We start from the raw sequence: 20,292 nt of genomic DNA, 5'->3' as shown, positions 1-20,292 counted from the left end.
GGACCCAAGACGGTCAAAGAACTTCTGCAGGGAATGCGAAACCTCTACCTCCAAGACCTAGGAACCCAGCGTCAACCCATGACACCTGCTGCAAGGATAACCGGGGCCACACAAGCTGAGGAACGACGCCCGCTTGCAAGCTGGAGACCTACTGCAACACCCATATCCTTTGTCAATGCAACTTTGTTGTGGGAGGGAACTGAAGAACTTAAGTTCCATAACGGAAAGTTCACAGTCCCAGAAACTATGGTGCCTCGAATTTTGGAGCTCTATCATGACTCCCCGCACTCAGGTGGACATGACGGCTTATGGGGGACATATCACAAGATTTGTCAGCGTTTACAGTGGAAATACATGAAAGAGGACGTTCAACGGTATGTTCAGTCTTGTCATCAATGTTAAGTTCAAAAAGCCAAGTACCTTCAGAGAACAGACGAGATGGTGTTTCCTCAACATTCCGACGTACCATTTGAAGTCATTCATCTGGATTTTGCAGAGCTCAAGAAGAAGGCTGCAGGAGTAAGAAGAACGCAGTCTTTCCTAGTGGAAATAGACCAGTGCACAAGAATAGTGGCTGCCCGGCCGGGAAGGGAAGATGCAAATAATGTGATCGCGCTTTTGAGTCGAGAGATGTTCAAGAATACGAAAATAGTAATATCAGACAATGGGCCAGCGTTTCTCAGTCAGCATTTGCAAGATTGGGCGAAGGAACGAGGAGTTGTATTGCGACTCTGCGCTCCGTACCATCCTGCAGGAAATGGCATGGCTGAAAGAATCATTCGGGATTTGAAACAGTTCATTTCAATGTATCCAGGTTTTCAGGGTGGATGGAAGTGCTGTTTGGAGGCAGCTGTCGCTCATCACAATCGGTCACACACTGCGAGCATCGGCTGTAGCCCATATTTTGCAGCTTTCGGAAAGGTACCAGTGCTTCCTGCTGATCAAGAACTTTGCAATGCAGACCGCCTGCAATTGTGCGAAAAACGAAAAACTTCGGAAGCCTACCAGCGATACCGGGAAAGTATGAAGAGGAACTTTGACCGTCGCCACAACACGCGGATACCTCAGATACAACTGAATGATCTGCTGCTTGTCAGAAAAGGCCTTCCCGGCACAAACAGGTGTACATGGGACCTTATCATGTGGTGCAGATCGCAGTGCAACATGGCGTTCTCAAAAGGGTCGGTCACACCAACAATGATGGTGTGCTGGAATTTGCTACCATTGGAAACGTTTTCATGTATCACCCCAGGAGGGATGAGTCTTCAAAGAGGGAGAGTGTACGTGGACGTTAGGAAGGGTTTGAGGGAGACGAGGAGGAAGAAGAGGTTAGAAATAAAGAAGATGGCTGACACCCCAGCCGAGTACTGTGTATTATTACAACAATGAATGATAATCTGACGAGTATTATTACGGAGTGTGCAGTGGAAGTTGGAAGCAGGGTAGTTAGACAGGACACTGGTAAGCTTTCCCAGGAAACAAAGAATCTCATTAGCAAGCGTCAAATCATGAAAGTGTCAAGTACAACAGACAAAATAGAACTAGCAGAGCTTTCGAAGTTGAATAATAAGCGTAAGGTATGCGATGTATGAATATATAACATGGAGAGAATTGAACACGCTCTGAAAAACGGAAGAAGCATCAAAGCAGTGAAGAGGAAACTTGCGAAAGGCAAAAATCGAATGTATGCACCAAACAACAAACACGGCAAAATAACTACAGCACCTCCATCACCAGCACCTCCACCAGATGTCACGGGGTCGTGACGTGGCCAAAGACAGAAAACTTCGTGTTGGGATTTAACTGTTTATTTGGGCGAACCAGTGCCCGGTAGAGGGAAAGTCTAATTACAGCAGCAGTCTTGCACAGATAGCAGTCTCGGACTGATAGCGGCGAACGCAGCGTCGGCCTTCGATCAACAACTGACAAGCGGCGAAGCGCGTCGGCATTTATACCCTTGCCGTCGAATGTTCTAGCGTTATCGCTGGCGGTGGCGTAGGTTCCAAAACAATCTGTACCGTTCGCACAGTGGGCGTGATCTTATCGAAATGATCTACTACAGTCCGGAACCTTTTCGAAACCTGCAGGCGTGGTTTGCGCCGAGAATCGTGTGGTGTTTCGGAACGATAACAAAAACTTGTGAAATGGAACGTGGCATTATGGATAGGATAGTGAAAATAGCGGATGAGTTGTACAGAGATGTGTACAGTAGCCGGGAAACCACGACCTTAATACTATAAGAACTAGCAGTAACCCAGACGACACCACACCAGTAATGATAGAAGTCAGAAAAGCTTTAAAGAGCATGCAAAGAGGCTGGTGAGGATCAGGTAACATCAGATCTGCTTAAAGATGGAGGACAGATTGTGTTATAAAAACTAGCCACCCTGTTTACGAGGTGTCTCCTGACAGGAAGAGTACCAGAGTCTTGGAAGAACGCTAACATAATCCTAATACATAAGAAAGGAGATGACAAGGACTTGAAGAATTACAGGCCGATCAGCTGGCTTTCTGTAGTATACAAGCTATTTACAAAGGTAATTGCTAACAGAGTAAAGAAAACATTAGAATTCAATCAACCAAAGGAAAAAGCAGGATTTTGAACAGGCTACACAACAATGGACCACATTCATACCATCAATCAGGTAATTGGGAAATGCTCATAATATGACCAACCTTTATACATAGCCTTCATAGATTACAAGAAGGCGTTTGATTCAGTGGAATTATCAGCTCTCATAAAGACACTGCCGAATCAGGGCGTTTATGAAATATGTATAAACATCCTGGTAGAAATCTACATGGGATCAACTGCTACCTTAGCGCTTCATAAAGAGAGCAATAGAATACCAATCAAGAAGGGTGTAAGACAGGGGGACACAATCTCCCCAATGCTATTCACCGCATGCTTACAGGAGGTTTTGAGAAGCCTTGAATGGGAACACTTAGGGATAAGAGTTAATGGGGAGCACCTTATTAACCTACGCTTCGCCGATGACATTGCGTTGCTGAGTAACTCTGGACGAATTGCGACTGATGATTACGGAGTTAGACAAAGACAGCACAAAAGTGGGTCTTAAAATTAATCTGCAGAAAACGAAAGTAATGTACAAAAACCTCGAAAAAGAGCAGCGCTTCGAGATAGGTAATAGCGCACATCAAGTTTCAAAAAACTATGTCTGCTCAGGGGAGGTAATAACTGCGAAGCCGAACGACGAGATTGAAGTAACTAGAAGAATAAGAATGCGGTGGAGCACATTTGGCAAGTACTCTCAAATTATCACAGGTAGATTGCCACTATCCCTTAAGAAGAGGGTATATAACAGCTCTATCTTGCCGGTGCTTAGCTACAGAGCACAAACCTGGAAACTTACATAGAGGGTTCAGCTTAAATTGAGGACGACGCAGCGAGCAATGGAAAGAAAAATGGTAGGTGTAACCTTAAAAGACAAGAAGAGAGCAGAGTGGATGACGGAACAAACGTGGGTTAAGGATATCATAGCTGAAATCAAGAAGAAGAAATGGACATGGGCCGGGCATGTAGCACGTAGACAGCATAACCGCTGGTCTATAAGGGTAACTAACTTGATTCCCTGAGAAGGCAAGCGAGTTAGGGGGAGACAGAAAATTAGGTGAGGAGATGAGATTAAGAAGTTTTAGGGTGTAAATTGGCAGCAGCAAGCACAGGACCGGGTTAACTGGTGGAACATGGGAGAGGCCTATGTCCTGCAGTGGACGTAGTCAGGCTGATAATGATGAATGAAATGATATTACCAAGTGCTCTGTTTTTTTTTTCACGCGCACCCACAAAAACGCTTATTGCAATTTGGCATAAGCACTCAGTTTTTTTTCATGACATATATCGTGCTAATATGTCGTGGTTCTTAGGGATGATGGCTGCATCGTGTTTATACAGATTGTTCCAAGGAGCAAGAACCAAGTTTTCCCAAACAAGTGGTTCAGCTTAATTCCGCGAAACAGACGACATGAATTGGGTTCATGTGGTTTTTATTTGCGTAATTTATGGTCCGCTTAAATTGGTAATTAGGCAAGATCAATTCGGCACTTTTTATTCACATTCGTGCCAATAACGTTTCGTTACGTCGTAGGGCGGAGGCCTGACGTGACCGATTCGACTTTTTTTGTCTGAATGTACTTCTCATCTGGCGTTTGAGAAGAAAGCCTGCGACGTTGTAGCAGCAGCAGTTGCATTCACAAGCACGCATCTAAGCGAACTTCCTTGGTTTCACAGATAGCCGCGGCGACTACCTGGGTTCTCATCCGTGCATCGTACACGTGCCTGCGCGAAAAGGACCACTCATCTGGCCTTGGCGCAGATTGCGCTGAAGCCGCCCCCAAGCTGCTTCTACGCGGCCCGTTCCTCTGCCATAAAAGCCGTCCCAGCGGAAGCATCACTGTTGTAGCAGCAGCAGTTGCATTCACAAGCACGCATCTAAGCGAACTTCCTTGGTTTCACAGATAGCCGCGGCGACTACCTGGGTTCTCATCCGTGCATCGTACACGTGCCTGCGCGAAAAGGACCACTCATCTGGCCTTGGCGCAGATTGCGCTGAAGCCGCCCCCAAGCTGCTTCTACGCGGCCCGTTCCTCTGCCATAAAAGCCGTCCCAGCGGAAGCATCACTGTTGTAGCAGCAGCAGTTGCATTCACAAGCACGCATCTAAGCGAACTTCCTTGGTTTCACAGGTTGGTTGCTTCATTTTTGACACTTCCTTAGAATTTCTTAGTCTAGCAACTGCTGCTGCTACTGTTGGTGTTACGGCTTGTATACTCACTTTGTACTCACGTGTTTAGCCATTTTACACGATGCCGACGAATGCCGAACTCTGCAAGCGCTTAGACGAGCTAGAAGATTTATTCAAACTTAGATTGAGCGAATTGGTTGACCGGCTTGTTGTTAATATACAAACCAAGCTTCAGGACGCAGGCTTAGACGTCGGTGAATTGAGAGCTGAAGTTGGTCGTATGGATGACAGTTTAAAACTCTTGAACGAGGTGGTCGAGTCGACACGCTCCCAGCAGCTCGAGCTGACTGCCGCAAATCGCGCTCTAAAAGCAGAAAATGAGGCCCTTCAAAGTAAAGTCGCCAACCTCGAGCAGTACTCAAGGTTAAATAACTTGGAAATAAAAGGGGTGCCCTCTACCCAAGGAGAGGATTGTTCCGCAATCCTGACTGCCATTGGCGACAAAATCAACTGTAAGGTCTCGGCTAGCGATGTCGACACGGTACATCGTGTACCTGCAAAGTCCGGTCAAAGGAATATAATTGTGCGGTTTTGCTCTCGTGAAAAAAAGAACGAGTTCATGAAGAAAGCCAGAAGGGCGCGGCTGAACACTCGAAGTATAGGGTATTCAGGAGAGAACGCACAGGCAATATTTGTGAATGAGCACCTATCACCAGACAATAAGCGCTTGTTCTCTAGGGCACTTGCCTTAAAGAAAGAAAAAGGATGGCAGTTCATCTGGACGGAAAATTGCCAGATTAAGGTGCGGAAGTCTCCCGACAGTCGGGTAATTCGCATTGCTTCCGATTCTGATTTATGCAATATTGCCTAACATTTTGCAATCAGTCTAGTAGTCAATCTTTCAGTTACGTGAAATGGCTTCGTACATTCGACCTCACGAACTTCAGACCTATTTTTCCTTGCCCTGCCGTTCACTAATTCATTTTAATGCACGCAGTCTGCAAAAAAACATGGATGGTATCACAACTTTCTTATCATCAACTAGTCACAGGTTTTCTGTGATTTGTATTAGCGAAACGTGGCTTTCCGCATCTCATAATCACTTGTATACCTTCCCCTCATACTCTGCTGAATACTGTCACCGCGATAATAGTAATCATGGTGGTGCGGCTGTTTTCGTGTCCTCGGAACTGCGTTTTCATAGACGACTTGACTTGACACTCAAAGTGGCTAACTGCGAATCTGTTTGGGTTGAATTTCACGATTCATTTTTTTCACAGGACAAAAAAAACCTTATAGTTGGTTGCATCTATCGTTCACCGTCATCATGTGGAAGTGCTTATTGCTCGGCCCTTGGTAATTTGTTGCACAAATTATCACTGGAGCAGAAAAATGTCATTATCATGGGCGATATCAATATTAACCTCCTAGATCCATCCAACACACTGTTCAATGAATACGTTAACTGCCTAAATGGCTTTGGGTATGAAAACCTAGTTACGCTTCCAACTCGATGTCCCGCAAATAAACAAGGTACACTTATTGACCACGTTTTATCAAATCTCCTTACTAACCCTGACTGCGGCGTTGTCGAACCCTCTGTTACCGATCACTATCCAATATTTGTGCGTTTAAATTACACTCCTTGCACTATTGTCACAGGCCTAACCAGAAAGAAGCTCAATTCAACAAAGTTCTTTGAGTTAATATCTGCTACAGACTGGAACCCAGTCATCGCGTGCGATAACCCTGAAACTGCCTACGATACATTTTCAAAGATAATTTCCAATGCCCTTGCAGATTCTACCGAAATAATGAACTGTAAAAAACCGTTCTCAGCTCCTCGTAACCCATGGCTATCTAGCAGTTTGCTTGATTGCCTGAAGAAAAAAAGATAACCTTTACAGAAAAACAAAAAAACAACCGTTCAATACTGCGCATCATGATAGGTATAAAAAATATTCTAATCGTTTAGGAAAACTACTCAAACATGCCAAAACACAGTACTATGAAAATAAAATTAAGTGTGCCGGTAATGATGTAAAAAAACAGTGGGAAATTTTAAACTCGTTTTTGGGTAGATCCAACCAGCATAGCGAAATAACAATGATAAAATCGGGAGACCTACTTCTCGATAATCCCTTAGACATTGCTAACTCTTTTATTAACTTCTTCTGTACAGACAAGCAACGGGAAGACGATCCTCTGACCCAGCCTTACCCACGCATGCCTCACAGCTTTTTCCTTCACCCCGTGACACCTGAAGAAATAGTCACTATCATTTCTAGTCTAAAAAATACCGGGCCCGGTATTGATAATTTCCGCCCCTCTCTCATAAAACTCATAGCAAGTTTAATATCTGAAACATTTTGTCACATAGTAAACCTTATTTTTACCACGGGAATTTTTCCAAGCTCCTTGAAGAACGCCAAAATAATTCCTGTTTTCAAGAAGGGAGATAAGCGTCTCACATCTAATTATCGACCTATAGCTATACTCTCATTCTTTAGCAAAGTTGTTGAAAAACTAATAGTAAGACGCTTGTCTTCCTATTTTTCAAAATTTCATGTCTTATCAACAAATCAATTTGGATTTAGGGAGGGATACTCAACTGATTTAGCATTAATTTACTTGACAGATAAAATCCGGCAGGCAATTGATGCAGGTAATTTGACGGGGGCGCTCTTTATTGATTTGTCTAAAGCATTCGATTCACTTGTTCACAATATACTATTTGCTAAATTAGTCTATTGGAATAGCAGGCCCGCCACTGAAATTACTACGTAACTACTTAAAAGATAGAGAATATATTGTGTCTATATCTAACACTTACTCACACCCTAAAACAAGTAACATTGGGGTACCGCAGGGATCAATATTAGGACCTCTCTTATTTTTAATATACATCAATGATCTTTCACAATGCCTAAAATCATCTGACTGTATTCTTTACGCTGACGACACTACTATTTTCTGCTCAGATAACCACCTTGATTCATTAATCTACAAGCTTAACCACGACGCGGACAGCATAGTTACCTGGTGCCGGCAAAATAAACTACAGATAAATGCTACAAAATCTCAGTTCATCTTTTCTTCTAAGCATACGATTTATTCAGGTTCACCATCTTTAACTTTCGCTTCAAACACACTTTATCCTACTGACAATGTCATGTTTCTCGGAGTCACATTAGATAAGCACCTAAAATTTGATGAGCATGTTTCATCGTTAACAAAGAAGACAGCTTATGGCATTAGGATATTAATTAAAGTTCGCAATTTTTTCCATATGAACACACTAATATCCCTTTATTACGCTTTCATTCATACGTATATTAATTATTGCATATCATCATGGGGAAACACGTATCCAGTCCATTTATCTCCATTGCAACACACTCAAAATCAGGCTATTCGCATCATGACACATAGCACCTACACATCAGAAGCATTGCCTTTGCTCACCTCTAACGGTATTCTGTCGGTGGGAAAACTACATAAATATTCCCTCGCAATACTAATCCACAAATCCATCGGCGGAAAGCTCCCGTTCCCTATAATCATCAAAAGCCAGTATCCTTACTCTTTGTCAACACGTTTCGCATCCAGCAATAGCTTCTTATTACCGAAACCCAGAACTAATTATGGTAAGTTCACTACTAACTTTTCAGCCACACAACTATGGAACTCATTACCATGCCATGTTAAAAATATCTCCAATTTCCACGCATTCAAAATCAACCTTCGGAATTATCTGCATTCAGCATAGTCATTTCATCATTTCATCATCTCTGCTTTCTTTTGTAATTTTTAAATAATCCAACGATGTTTCAGTGTTAATTGCTTCTTTTTGAGTGTTTACTTTGTGTACACATCTTTGTTGCGTTAAAGTACTTTTGTTTACTCAGCTCTTATGGGAGGTCCCCTGTACAGTCTCTTGACTTTGGGACCTCCCTCTGTATCAGTAGTAAACCCCATTGTAACCACCATTTGTAACCAATCAATTTCAATAAACTTTCAAACTTTCAAACTTTCAAACTTATTATCACATGGGTGAATTCAGGCTTTACCTAGTACAATGCTCTCACTCGTGCTTTGCGCGAAACAACCGGTTCATGATCGTGGTGAAATGAGCGGCCGTGGTCATGGGCAACGTCTTCACAGCGCGTCGAGATCTTGGACGGCCACACACGACAAGAAAACTACGTGGTACCTAAGACCCGATAGGCTGAGGGTCATCACACCTTTTAAGTCGCTCGAAGCACGTCTAAGAAGTTTGATATACAGGGGCGCATAAACGGTGCTGTGGTGGGGTTTTATTTTCTATTTCACAGGCTTTCCTTATAAAAGACAAAAAAACACCACACAGTATGTACAACGCCCGTTCAAACTTGTAAGGTTACGCGGCCATAGAAGTACTTATAATACACTCTAAGACAAAATTATCCGAAAAGGAGTAACGGAGCCCAAAAGGCGCGTGCGATGAACGAACAGAGCGCTGAGGAGTAACCACAGAAGGATGCGCGCCGCGTGCAAACCACTTGGTCTCCAAAGAGACGAACCGCGCGGGAGAGGCGGGCTGTGCGCAAACCGTTGTCAAGGGCACTAGCCATCCTCCTCTCTCCTGGCTCAGTTTTCCCCGTATTTTGCTGGTGAGGGTTGGCGTTTTGTCACGCTCGGAAAGCTCGATGAGCTAAGAATTACGCCGCGGCGCTCTGGGTGTACGCTTTAATGAGCATTTCGTTGCACCCATCGAGTCTGAAGAAGGCCTCAACACGTCGCCACGCTGCGCTGTTTATCTCTGGCTCAGTCAAGATGGTCACGACCAGCTCACAACACCACCGGTTGGAACGAAGTCTGAATTGGTGGCCGAAAAGACAGCAGACCCATCGGATACATTTCATCAGTCTGAGTCAGGACATAAATTAGCACTGCATTCTTTCACAAGTAGGTGATCATTATTTATTCTACCGTTTTTGTCACGTGTGCGTTACGAATCGCGCTTGTCGGCAACAGGCTCGGTCGTGTTGCATACCTCACACGCGAAATGCACTGCGAAGGTCGCCTTAAGCGTCTGCAGTTCACCTGTGCTTTTCGATGGCTCGAAATCGGCCGCCATAGCTGACGGCCGCCCGGACGGCCGCTCATCGTGTGCTTGCCCGTGTTCATTATTGTGATGAGCTCCTGGCCCACGATATTGAGCGGAGACCTCGTCCCTGTGATGCAAGTCATCCGAAACGCGTTGCGGTTGCTCGTAACGAGCTTGGTGGTATTACGTCATGCGCTGTAAGTGCACCGGTACGGATTGGCGGTGCTTTCGCTAGCGTCGGAACTCGGTGAAAATTGCCCCCCATTACAATTGGCTTCCCCATCAATCGGTCACAAGCAGCTTGGCTCCGGGCGTTGGCGTTGGCCGTGGTGGTGGACTGGCGTTTGCTCGCTGCACTCGCACTCTCAAGTTTGAGGAAAAGGGCTGCATTACCGTCAGTTTTTTCGGCGCTTACTCCTAACGAGCTCGGCGCTGTTCGTGGCAGTGACCCAGGTACGCTCACACTCCTATTCGAGGATCGTTGGCGGCAGACGCTCCGCGCGCAGTGCCGTGTTCGTTCTCGCGTTCGCTTGCTTGAGCTGAACGACGTTGGTCGCCTAGAAATCACCCACTCGTTGAGGGCATGGTGGTTCGCAGCGCCTCGGCATTTAAGTTGTTGCGCAACGGGGATTGATATTGCAGTAAGACGATAAGTTGGGCCAGTTGGTTAGGATCCATCGTGAACTGATTTACAGCTCAACACCAGAAAACACAGGACAGGGAAGGAGCAAAAGAGAAAGAAAATATGGCGTCTCTTCTTTCTTTTTTGCTCCTTTTCTGTCCCGTGTTTTCTGGTGTTGCGCTCTAATTAAGTTCACGGGGGATTGATATGCGTCTTCGACGGTGTGTGACATCGCGATGAAATTAAATACATGTCATATTTTACACGTATGTTTTATGTCAACAATTACGTGTTTGTCATCTGCATGCACGTTCATCCTCTGTCACTTGTGGCTAACTATTTTTACTATCTTATTGTGTAGGCGTGGACACACACCGTGCAGAAGGCTGTGGCTGTGTGCGCTGGCCTTTGCAATGCCTGTTATCCATCGTTTCAGAAGGACTGTACGAGATGCGAAGGTAAAGTTGTTTGCGGGTCATATTTTACACCTATGTTTCTATATCAACTTGCACGTACTTGCCGTATACGTGCATAATCGTTTTTTGTCACGTGTGAATGACTATTTTTACAATCCTAATGTACAGCCTTGAGCAACACAACACGGAGAAGGCTGTGTACGCTGGCACCTGCAATGCCTGTCTTCCGTCGGAGAAGCTTCACAAAGACTGACAAGATGTGAAAACGAGGCTGGACTTGGACATTTCACCAGCATTCACTTAAAGAATGGATAAACGTCATGTGTATATAGAAAAAATAAAAGATTTCAATGTCTCACTTTAGTCTTTCATTGTTGCTTTGACTGCAAAAGGAGTGACACACAGAGGGCAAAGTAATTTTGCGCGTTTTGTTTTCTGTGCCATTTTTTGCTCACTGCACAGAAACACAGGCGAAAAAAGTAGTAGGCCTGGCGGAGAGTAAATATAAAAACAATATTTAAACTGCGGATAAAAAGTTCGTCTCATTGGAGTATTTGTATGGACCAACCGTTTGTTCGTCAAGGTGGAACTGTGAGGACTTTCGGTTAACCGCTAAGGTGTAAATATGAGGACTATGTGTTAGTCCCTTGTTCTAGCGTGTGTGGAGTAACTGTTAGACCCAGTGCCTTTAGTTCTTAAAGGAATTGATGTTTATGGCAGCCCCATGAGTCTCCAAAAAGACGAACCACACACCCTTTTAACTCCATTTTGTCTTAGAGTGTAGGGGCCCGGAAACTTTTACGCACCCCAAGTACGTCGCCAAAATGAATCGCAACGGACATTTAGAAAGTCACTTTGCAGAGTGAAGACACGCCCTTGATCATCAAGCAATATAAATGTTGCGTAATTGACAATATTCTACCGAATAAGCTCAGTATAAAAGTACCACAACGAGTGCCTCATGACGGCAAACACATGCCGCTGGTTGCATTCATTCCTGGTTAAATCTCAAGAATATATTTGGTTTGATATCCACCAAACGCCCTGTATATTTATTCTGATTTCTATTTCTATTTTATTGATTTTATTTTCACCAAAACAGATACAAGGGCGAAAAATGGGGAGACGGCAAAAAAGCTGCAGTTATTGCACCTTTACTAAGCACCGTCCACCCTACGTCAGCAATGACAGTGTAGAACGAAATACAATGAAATGAAAAAACAAATATTATAAAGCAAGTAACAATACAAGCAGAAGGCAAAGTAAATAACAGGTCAAGGTATACAAACAAAAAGGAATATTTCATAAACACATGAGCACAGTAATTCGCAGAATATGTATCATCGCTTTCGTACATAAGAAAGGCACATAATAAGGTTACACAAAAGAAATAAATAAGTAAAAGAAAAGTACACAAAAATGATGGAAAGCAACACAGAGTGACGTATGTAAACAATAAAATCTACAAGAAGAGTGTTTGCACATCGATAATGTGTAATTTGTCAATTTTTATGTCTTACTGCTCGTATGAGTTGAGTATAGTAGGTAGCGGGTGGCTAAGCCTTTGGGTGCCGTAATTGGTGCGAGATAACGAAATTTTACATGGGCGTTTATATTGATGGAAGTCAATGGTTTGTGTATGTTCAAGATTTGCAAGTGCGAGAAATGCGCCGAGTTTTCCTCTGCGCTAATAATATAGGATTGTAACAACCTGAATTTGTATATGTCATTTGCCTTAACAATTTTATGTTTAACAAAGAGTTGTCCTGTGTGTTCAAGGTATGGTATGTTTTCTATTGCCCTGATCGCTCTTTTCTGAAGTATTTTAGCCTATTTAAATTGGTGGACGCAGTTTTTGCCCATACTAAAGCGCAGTAGTTCAAGTGGGCATGGAAAATAGCCTGATATAAGAGTCGCTTTACAGTAACGTGCAAAAGACGTCTACAACAATTTAAAGGGCCAACAACGCGTCTCAACTTTAAACTAATATGGTCTGTATGTATTCACTGCACAAACATGATATGTTACGACCATGGTCTTGATATTTTTCTTAGATGTGTTTGCTAACTTTGTTTAGGTCACCTTAAAATTTTTGACTGTTGCTACTCACCAGTAGTCGTATGCTGCGACGCTTTGGGTCACCACAGTACGTCTGAGATGTAGCAGTCTAGGCAGAATTGTTTTCGCGGGGAGGTGGGGGAGGGTAACTTCATGTGGGGGTTATTTCATGTGGGGGTCAGACAGGTAGCATTGATCGAGTGACCTCTTACGCTTCGTATATCATAGCAAAAAAAAATCGATGGAGGGGCGGGAACACAGAAAGGGTGTGCCAACTCTTGCTCACGCTACTGTGCACACTTTTCCGGGAGGCCCGAGGTTACTCAAGGAAAAACTGTAAAAATATTGTGTGTTTTGAACACGTTCCTAACGAACACTTTATACAGTAAGTAAATATAAGAGATATAGCAAGACAGTAGATTATAAAAAATACTTGTAGTTTTATGTCATCACTGTAAAAACGATACGTCATAAAATGCACTTATCTCTCCCAATGTTCTTGCCGCTTCAGACATGTCGTGTAATACGGTATTACAGAAACGGTCGTAAGCTTACCGGCAATATAGAAGTAATCGTCATTGTCATCAACCTGCCTACATGCACTGCAGGACAGAGACCTCTTCAATGATACACCAGTCAACTCGGTCCTGTGCTTGCTGCTTCCACTTTATACCCACAAGCTTCTTAATCTCATCTTCCCACCTAAAATTCTGTCTCCCCGTAACCCACCTGCCTTCACTGAGAGTCCAGTGAGTTACCGTAATGACTGGTGGTTATCCTGCCTTCGCACTACATGCCCAGCCCATGTCCATTTCCTCTTCTTGATTTCAACTATAATATCCTTAACCCAAGTATGCTTTCTGATCCACTCTGCTCTTTTTTGTCTCTTAAGATTACATCTATAATTTCCCTTTCCATCGTTTGCTGAGTCGTCCTCAACTTAAGCTGAACCTTCTTTGGAGCACACAGCCGTAGTTGCGCCATCGCGTGGGGTGTTTTTATTCAAGTTCTTCTAAGTAGATGGCAATCTACTGGGTGGTTGGCTACAAAAGTGACATCCATCAGTTGGAAAAGTATCAAGCAAAACCACCGACACCACAGTAATTATTGATCTCTTATGATAAGTAGGCAAACAAATCTAAATAGGTTGTTTTCGAAATGGAAATAATATACCATAAGCAAGGAACACAAACTATTCGGATGTGAACCAGAATTTCGTGAAAGTTAAACAAAGCTTCTCACAGTGCTGAAATATTTTAGTAGAAAGTTTAATTCATAAGCCGTTGCTGCTTTAATATGTTGGTATCTAATAAAGAATTGTTGTATTGAAGTATACATTGCGACGCAAGTGGAATGTATTGTCAAAAAGTATATTCCGGTGGTATTTTGTCTGCGTACTTTAGGTACTTTTTGACGAAGTATTTCAGATTAGATACCGCCATACAATTACAAAGAATATTTGCCCAGCTTTTAGTACGAAAGGGCGCTGAGCGTTTTGTAGCCTGAAGTATGTTTAGCGTGATGTATGTTACCCTGCTTTGTGCACCTTCACCGCAGGCGTGCTATTACCTCGATGAAGATAGAGACTGGGTGCACAACACCAGCGATATGCAAAAGGCTCTGGATGCAGCCAAAAGTCGCTGTGTTCCTCGCTGCTTCCTGCTTGTTAACCCTGCGAATCCGCCTAGTGAGTTATCTTTCTTGTGAGTGGCGCATAGTTGAGTTGAATAACGTTGCAGCACTTAGGTCAAATTATCGCTTGCGACTGAAGTTCATTGAGTGCGTTTTAAGAAAGGAAAGCGACGCTCGTGCTTAGTTGCAATGTAAACGCTAGCATATTCAAGAGAGAAGTACAGCACACAAATGGAATCAGAAGCAAAGGGGCAATGTGATTAAAAAAACGTTAGGTTATTCTGTAGCTCAGTACAATAATTCTTTTGCTGTATATAGGCGCCTTTTTGCTCATTTTAAATGTCTATTAGTTTTACTGTAAGTTGCAGAGTTTTTGTTTTGTGCCTTGAGAAATTGTAAAGTACTGTTCGTTCTGGACAAATTTTAGAGCATTGAACTTTTTTTCTGAACTAATAACTTTTCATACTGCACCACATGAAGTGTAGACTAAAAATAGCTACCAAGAAAGTGCGTATAAAATGATTTATTACACAAAACAATGTAGTGTGAGAATTCTTAGAACTCCGACACCATATTAATTGCCTTCTTTAGGTTAGTAATAATTATATAGACGATATCACCTTTCAAAGAAAGTATTTGACTCTTTGATATGTTGAAGATACATGCAAAAAATTTAATGCTGATATTGCTATCAGATGTTCAAAAAAACCTGCTATCTAAGATCAAGAAGTTGCCCGAAATGAACCTTGAGAAAAACTGGTTTACAGGTACAGGTCAAAGCTCATCAACGTACAAATGTGTTTTCTAAATGATTTTTCTCCATTATGAAAATTATTTTGAATATGTTCCTTTAGCGAACTCCTCGTGCGAAATGTAATGGTAAGCTGCCATGTGACAATTGCCAGTGGGCATAAGACAATGCGCTCTTTTGAGTGTTTAGTAGCCGTAGTAATCTTAGCAAGAGCCACCTTGCGCTCTTTAAAAGCGATTTAAACCTACTTGAAGGGTACATTCTTAATTATTTTCTTTGTGAAAGCTGAGAAGCTCATCTAACGACAGTAAATAACAAATGCCATATATATTTTTGGCAAAAGAACTTGCATTTTTTTACTCGCATCTCTCCTTAACGCACATTGACATGCACTGTAAAAAATGCGTTGTGCGGTATAACTTTCGTTATTACGTAAGTCAGAAGCCGGCAACATAATCTGCGCTAGGCAGTATCATGCGGAATCCAGCACAAAGTCAGAACGGATCCCCCCTTCTTCTCACTTTCTATATGAAGGCCGACATCACGTTTCTGACCTGAAATGCAGTTTGCACTCCTAACCTCTATTTTTATACTTCAAACTTTTGACGTGCTTACAAAAATACGGAAGACTTTTATTGCAATTTTCTGCAGTACTGCGAATGAACCAATTTTTCTCTCTTTATCTCGATGGCCCCGCCTAGCTGGTTTCTCGACCGGCCCCCGCAGCGTCCGTTTCACGCAAATTTGTCTTTTGCCTACTATCTTAGGCTAACCCTGGTCTAAGAGATATTTTTTGTATGTTTGCGTAAAAGAATCTTCTTGTTTTCAGCAACGTTCAAATTTACATTTTCAGGCACAGTAATGTCGGAGTGCCAGCTGCAGGAGATCATTCGCTTTGCCTATAAAAATCAGCTCATAATATTAGCTGATGAGGTAAGTTGACCTCTCGAAGATATGGATAACACGTTACTTTGTAAAAATCAGTAGAACTCGCTCAAATCGTCGCTTGATGCATGCAGCATAAACTTGCAAAATCCGTCAGTTTGTCAAACAATTCAGAGTATTTTTATACCGTGTTATTTATTTCACTGGACATTTATGCGAAGAATGATAAGCCATCCTTAGCAGTTACTAAGATTGATATTACATATGTAGTGGTCTGGGACGAAGCATACAGCTCAGTGCAGAAACAAGCACGTAAGAAGGAGCGATTGAAAAGAACTGCTTACTTTCAGTAAAGACTGCAGATGTCTAATCCTAGCAGAAGTAATAAATAAGCATTCCTGAACAAATGTCGATGTACTAGAACCTTTTGTTAATCACTACGCATATTTTTCATGCGATATAGGTGAGCCTTTCAACAATAAATTACATGCTAAAAGTATCAATAGCTTATAAAAATAAAAAAAATTAAATACGGAATACGATACAACGCTTCTCTGAAGTCATTCGCTCCATACGTGACTGCTGCTTGAAAAGCACGGACCTACTGCTTTCCGCCAATTATACTGTAATAAACGCAGTAGACGGTGCATATTTGAACTCTAGTGTCACGGCTGCATATAAAATAGCAAAAGGCACTCTCAGTACTAAGCTGACATCCGACAAACAATGGACTAGTGGCTTGCGGCAACAGACGAAAATACACAGCTGCGTATGAAGAAGCAGACACACTGTTTGCATCGATACCCGTTTTCCGTGTTTTACTAGCCCCTGCAAACTCGCATTGTCAATGCACTATAGCTTGGGCGCTGTACGATTCGAAATGGCACATAGCAGAGTTAAGATAGGAACAAATCGGACGTGAGGACTCACGGCCTGTGCCACTTTTACTGCATGAAGTATCGAGCTACAAGAAAATGTGTACGAGACCAAGACACTTTCAGAAACCATCAAATCTCGCCACCTAACTATTTGTCGCTGTGTTAAAGGTTATAATTAAGCTCCATTACCGAGCAGGAGTAAAAATTTTTGAAATCCTGTGCGTGCTACAGAAAACTGCATTACTATAATTTGCATATGAACTGAAAGACACTGTGAGGTAGTATGTACTGACCCATTCCTGATGAATACACCTCGGTAGCAAGGTGCTAGTGAGTAGCGTCATCGCTGCGGCACAGGACCGATTGTTTAGGGCGGTGATGATATGCAAACACATTATGCTGTCGTCATTAATTGCGATGTCAGGACGCAGACCTACTTCTTTGAGGATACTAGTGATGTAGAATGGGAGCCTCAACTTCATTCATTTACATCCAAGGCAAGTGAAACCTGTCGCAATTTTATGTATTTTCAAGTACTTAGAATGAAAGTAACTTGACACGTTCTTGCTCCATGAATCGCCAGGATGTTCCACTCTATTCCTGTAATTCTTGAAGGTCGAAAAAAGCATCCGGACAGCTTTATCGAGTTGAGGACAATTGCCCGTTCATGCTGCTGTCATCACGAGCACTCATAACTTCAAAATATTGCAGAACACTTTACTGAGATTGATGGCTAATAGCTTGGTGACGCAGAAAGTCCGTCCCAAAAGTTCTCGGAAATTTCATGGCAGTCAGCTGCGCCACTGGGGGGCGCAGCGTTATAGATGCAGACTTTTGGGGTGAAAATATTCTTCAAAGCAAGTCGCGTTTCGGTTTTCGGTGGGCAGTTCTTGAGGTGGGTAAAGCCATTGCTGCACCCTCGTGAAAAAATAAAAAAATGACAAGTTTTTAGAGCAGCGTCATGCAAAAAGTTGTGAAACTGGAAAAATAGCAGGGCAGAGATGCTTCAGGAAGCCTATGGCAACAGTGCTGTAAACAAAATCGCACTTTTATGCGGACCAAGAGCTTCTGGGAAAATCCAGAGTCTGTCAACAACAATGACCTCTCTGGACACCCATTAAAATCACAAACGGATGACTCGGTGCAAAAACTTCATTAAGTACTGGCTGAATACCCGTAATTAGGTGTTGAAATGATCGCGTAGGAGTGAGGAATACGCAAAACGACCGTTTTTTGGGTTTACATGAACGATCTTCTTATGAGGATTTTGTATGGAAATCGTACAAAAAATTTTGACCAGCGAGATGGAAGAGGAGTCTCACCACGCTGATTGTGTGCGTTGGAGACCGAAATATGTGTGGCAGCGCTGCCCAAGTCACTATACGGCTTCTCTCAATATCCATTAATTGTTTTAACACGAAAGTATTTTTCGTACTCCCGTCACGGAAGTTACATTGTCCATTCAATCCTAATTTATTGCTAAAAAACGACCAGGAAAGCTTCTCTTGAGGGGTATTGACCAGCGGCTTACGATATGCAGCGCGCGGTGCTATCCACAAGGCCATGAAACGCACGCTGTGCAAGGAACTAACGGAAAACCACTTATATACACCATGTACCACTCGATGTATTCAGAGCTCAGCAACTGCAGTGCGTTTTTGTTGGTGGCACGAAAATCGCGCGTTAGGCGCACTCGCTCCAAGTGTGTATACATGCTATCTGGCGTGGTCACTTACTGGCGTGCGCCCTTATCTCGGAATTTCGGCGCTTTGTACTCTTGTGCTTCCACCAAAAGTTTGCTTTGAAGTTTCAGTTGGTAACGAAACCACATAGGTCACTTCGCTGGCAGCCCCAGTCATGTTTGCGAAAGGAACACGCAGTGCACACACGAAGCTGTTCGCGCTCATTATAGATGCGAAGCAGCTCTTTGACTTGCTTGTGTAACGCTGTCCATTCGTCCGCGCCGAGCTCTCCTGGCCGCAGCTGTTGAGACGGTGCCAGTAGGTCACGCCTTTCATCGCAGTGTGCGTGCGTAGACATCACTGTCTCCCTAACCTGTTATCACTCGCCTTGTGTCATCTCACTCGCTTCACTCTCTTTACCGCTCGCAACGTTCGATGTGTTAACCGCCTCGATAATCGCAATGCCCGAGCCCCCTTCTCGCGTGGGCATCATCTCACCCGCGCCACCTCCCTCGATGTGTGGGCGAGAAGACGTCGTGAGCCGGCGCGTGCGCGCGCTCTGCGTAGTTCGATAATCTCGTGGCGCCGACAATGCGGACAGCGCAAACGACTGTCGTTCTGCAAGCAGTCGGCGCGATTGCACTGATGGGCGGGCCGCCATCGCGCCATGCTTCCAGCTTGTGTGCGCTTACCTTTCCCGGCTGTCGTCAGCGTTGCGAGTGTTAGCGAAGTGGATCGCTTTCGCGAATAACGAAGTCAAAACCGACGAAGTGCGAGCCAGGGAGGCCGAACGCAAGCGTTGGCAGTAGAAGACTAGCCACACCAACGAGGTGCGAGTCGAGAGCTCCGATCACGTTCAATGGCACAGGCGGGGCGCGGGTAACACCGACTAGACGTGGTTCAAGGAAGCCGAGTGCAAGCGTCCCACCTCTCGTGTGTTTGCCTTTCTAACAAACGTTTACTCGAGTGAACGCTACACCGGGTTTCGCTTCAAACCGTTTTCCAGCACACGCGATAACGCCCGTTTCAGCAGGGTCAACGCCGGGCAAACCGGTGCTGCTTCGCATCTCATCAGGGTTCCGTTTGGAGAGATGGATCATAGTTTTGTGTTTACTTGTGCTTTAGTATAGTGCGTCTGTCTGCTTGGGGTGCGCGCTGCAAGTTTCAAGTGGCTTGCAGTTTTTGCAGTTGTTGAATTCATTTATTCGCTCTAGTATCAGAACAGTGCACTATAAAAGCTCAGCTACCTTTGTGAAGACACGTTGCACTTTCGTTTTATACCAATTTTCAAAGAGAGCGATCAGCCTCATCTTGTAATGCGATAGCAATTATGTAGAGACTCTCGGCTGAATCTTACCGCTGGCATCGGTGACCGCCGTCGTAATTCACCGTGTATATATATATATATATATATATATATATATATATATATATATATATATATATATCACAAACAAGTTTCACACTTACACTACTGCAGCTATCGGAGCTTCAGTACTGGAGTTGTCGAAGAGTGAAGCTCCGAACTCTCGTCTGGCGTACCCCGAACAAGGGATGGGATGCATTGGTGCATG

At 43.5% G+C, this 20,292-nt stretch overlaps 1 protein-coding gene and 1 long non-coding RNA gene across 3 annotated transcripts in view; both read left to right on the top strand.

Annotated features, from left to right (window-relative positions):
* LOC119160859 (alanine aminotransferase 2) overlaps nt 1-20,292 on the top strand; it is a 174,645-nt gene that overhangs the window by 96,305 nt on the left and 58,048 nt on the right. For both annotated transcript variants that reach the window (XM_037413128.2, XM_037413127.2), the window contains 2 exons: nt 14,448-14,577; nt 16,127-16,206. In XM_037413128.2, the coding sequence (XP_037269025.1) occupies nt 14,448-14,577; nt 16,127-16,206 (210 nt within the window). The remainder of the gene's footprint in view (nt 1-14,447; nt 14,578-16,126; nt 16,207-20,292) is intronic.
* LOC119160860 (uncharacterized) lies at nt 4,202-11,144 on the top strand. The gene is made up of 3 exons (XR_005108357.2): nt 4,202-4,706; nt 10,778-10,874; nt 11,001-11,144. It is a non-coding gene; the product is annotated as an uncharacterized LOC119160860 (long non-coding RNA).

The sequence above is a fragment of the Rhipicephalus microplus genome, chromosome X (assembly GCF_043290135.1).
Source record: "Rhipicephalus microplus isolate Deutch F79 chromosome X, USDA_Rmic, whole genome shotgun sequence".
Lineage (NCBI taxonomy): Eukaryota > Metazoa > Arthropoda > Arachnida > Ixodida > Ixodidae > Rhipicephalus > Rhipicephalus microplus.
Note: the sequence above shows the minus strand (reverse complement) of the source record. Positions and strands in the feature narration are given on the sequence as shown.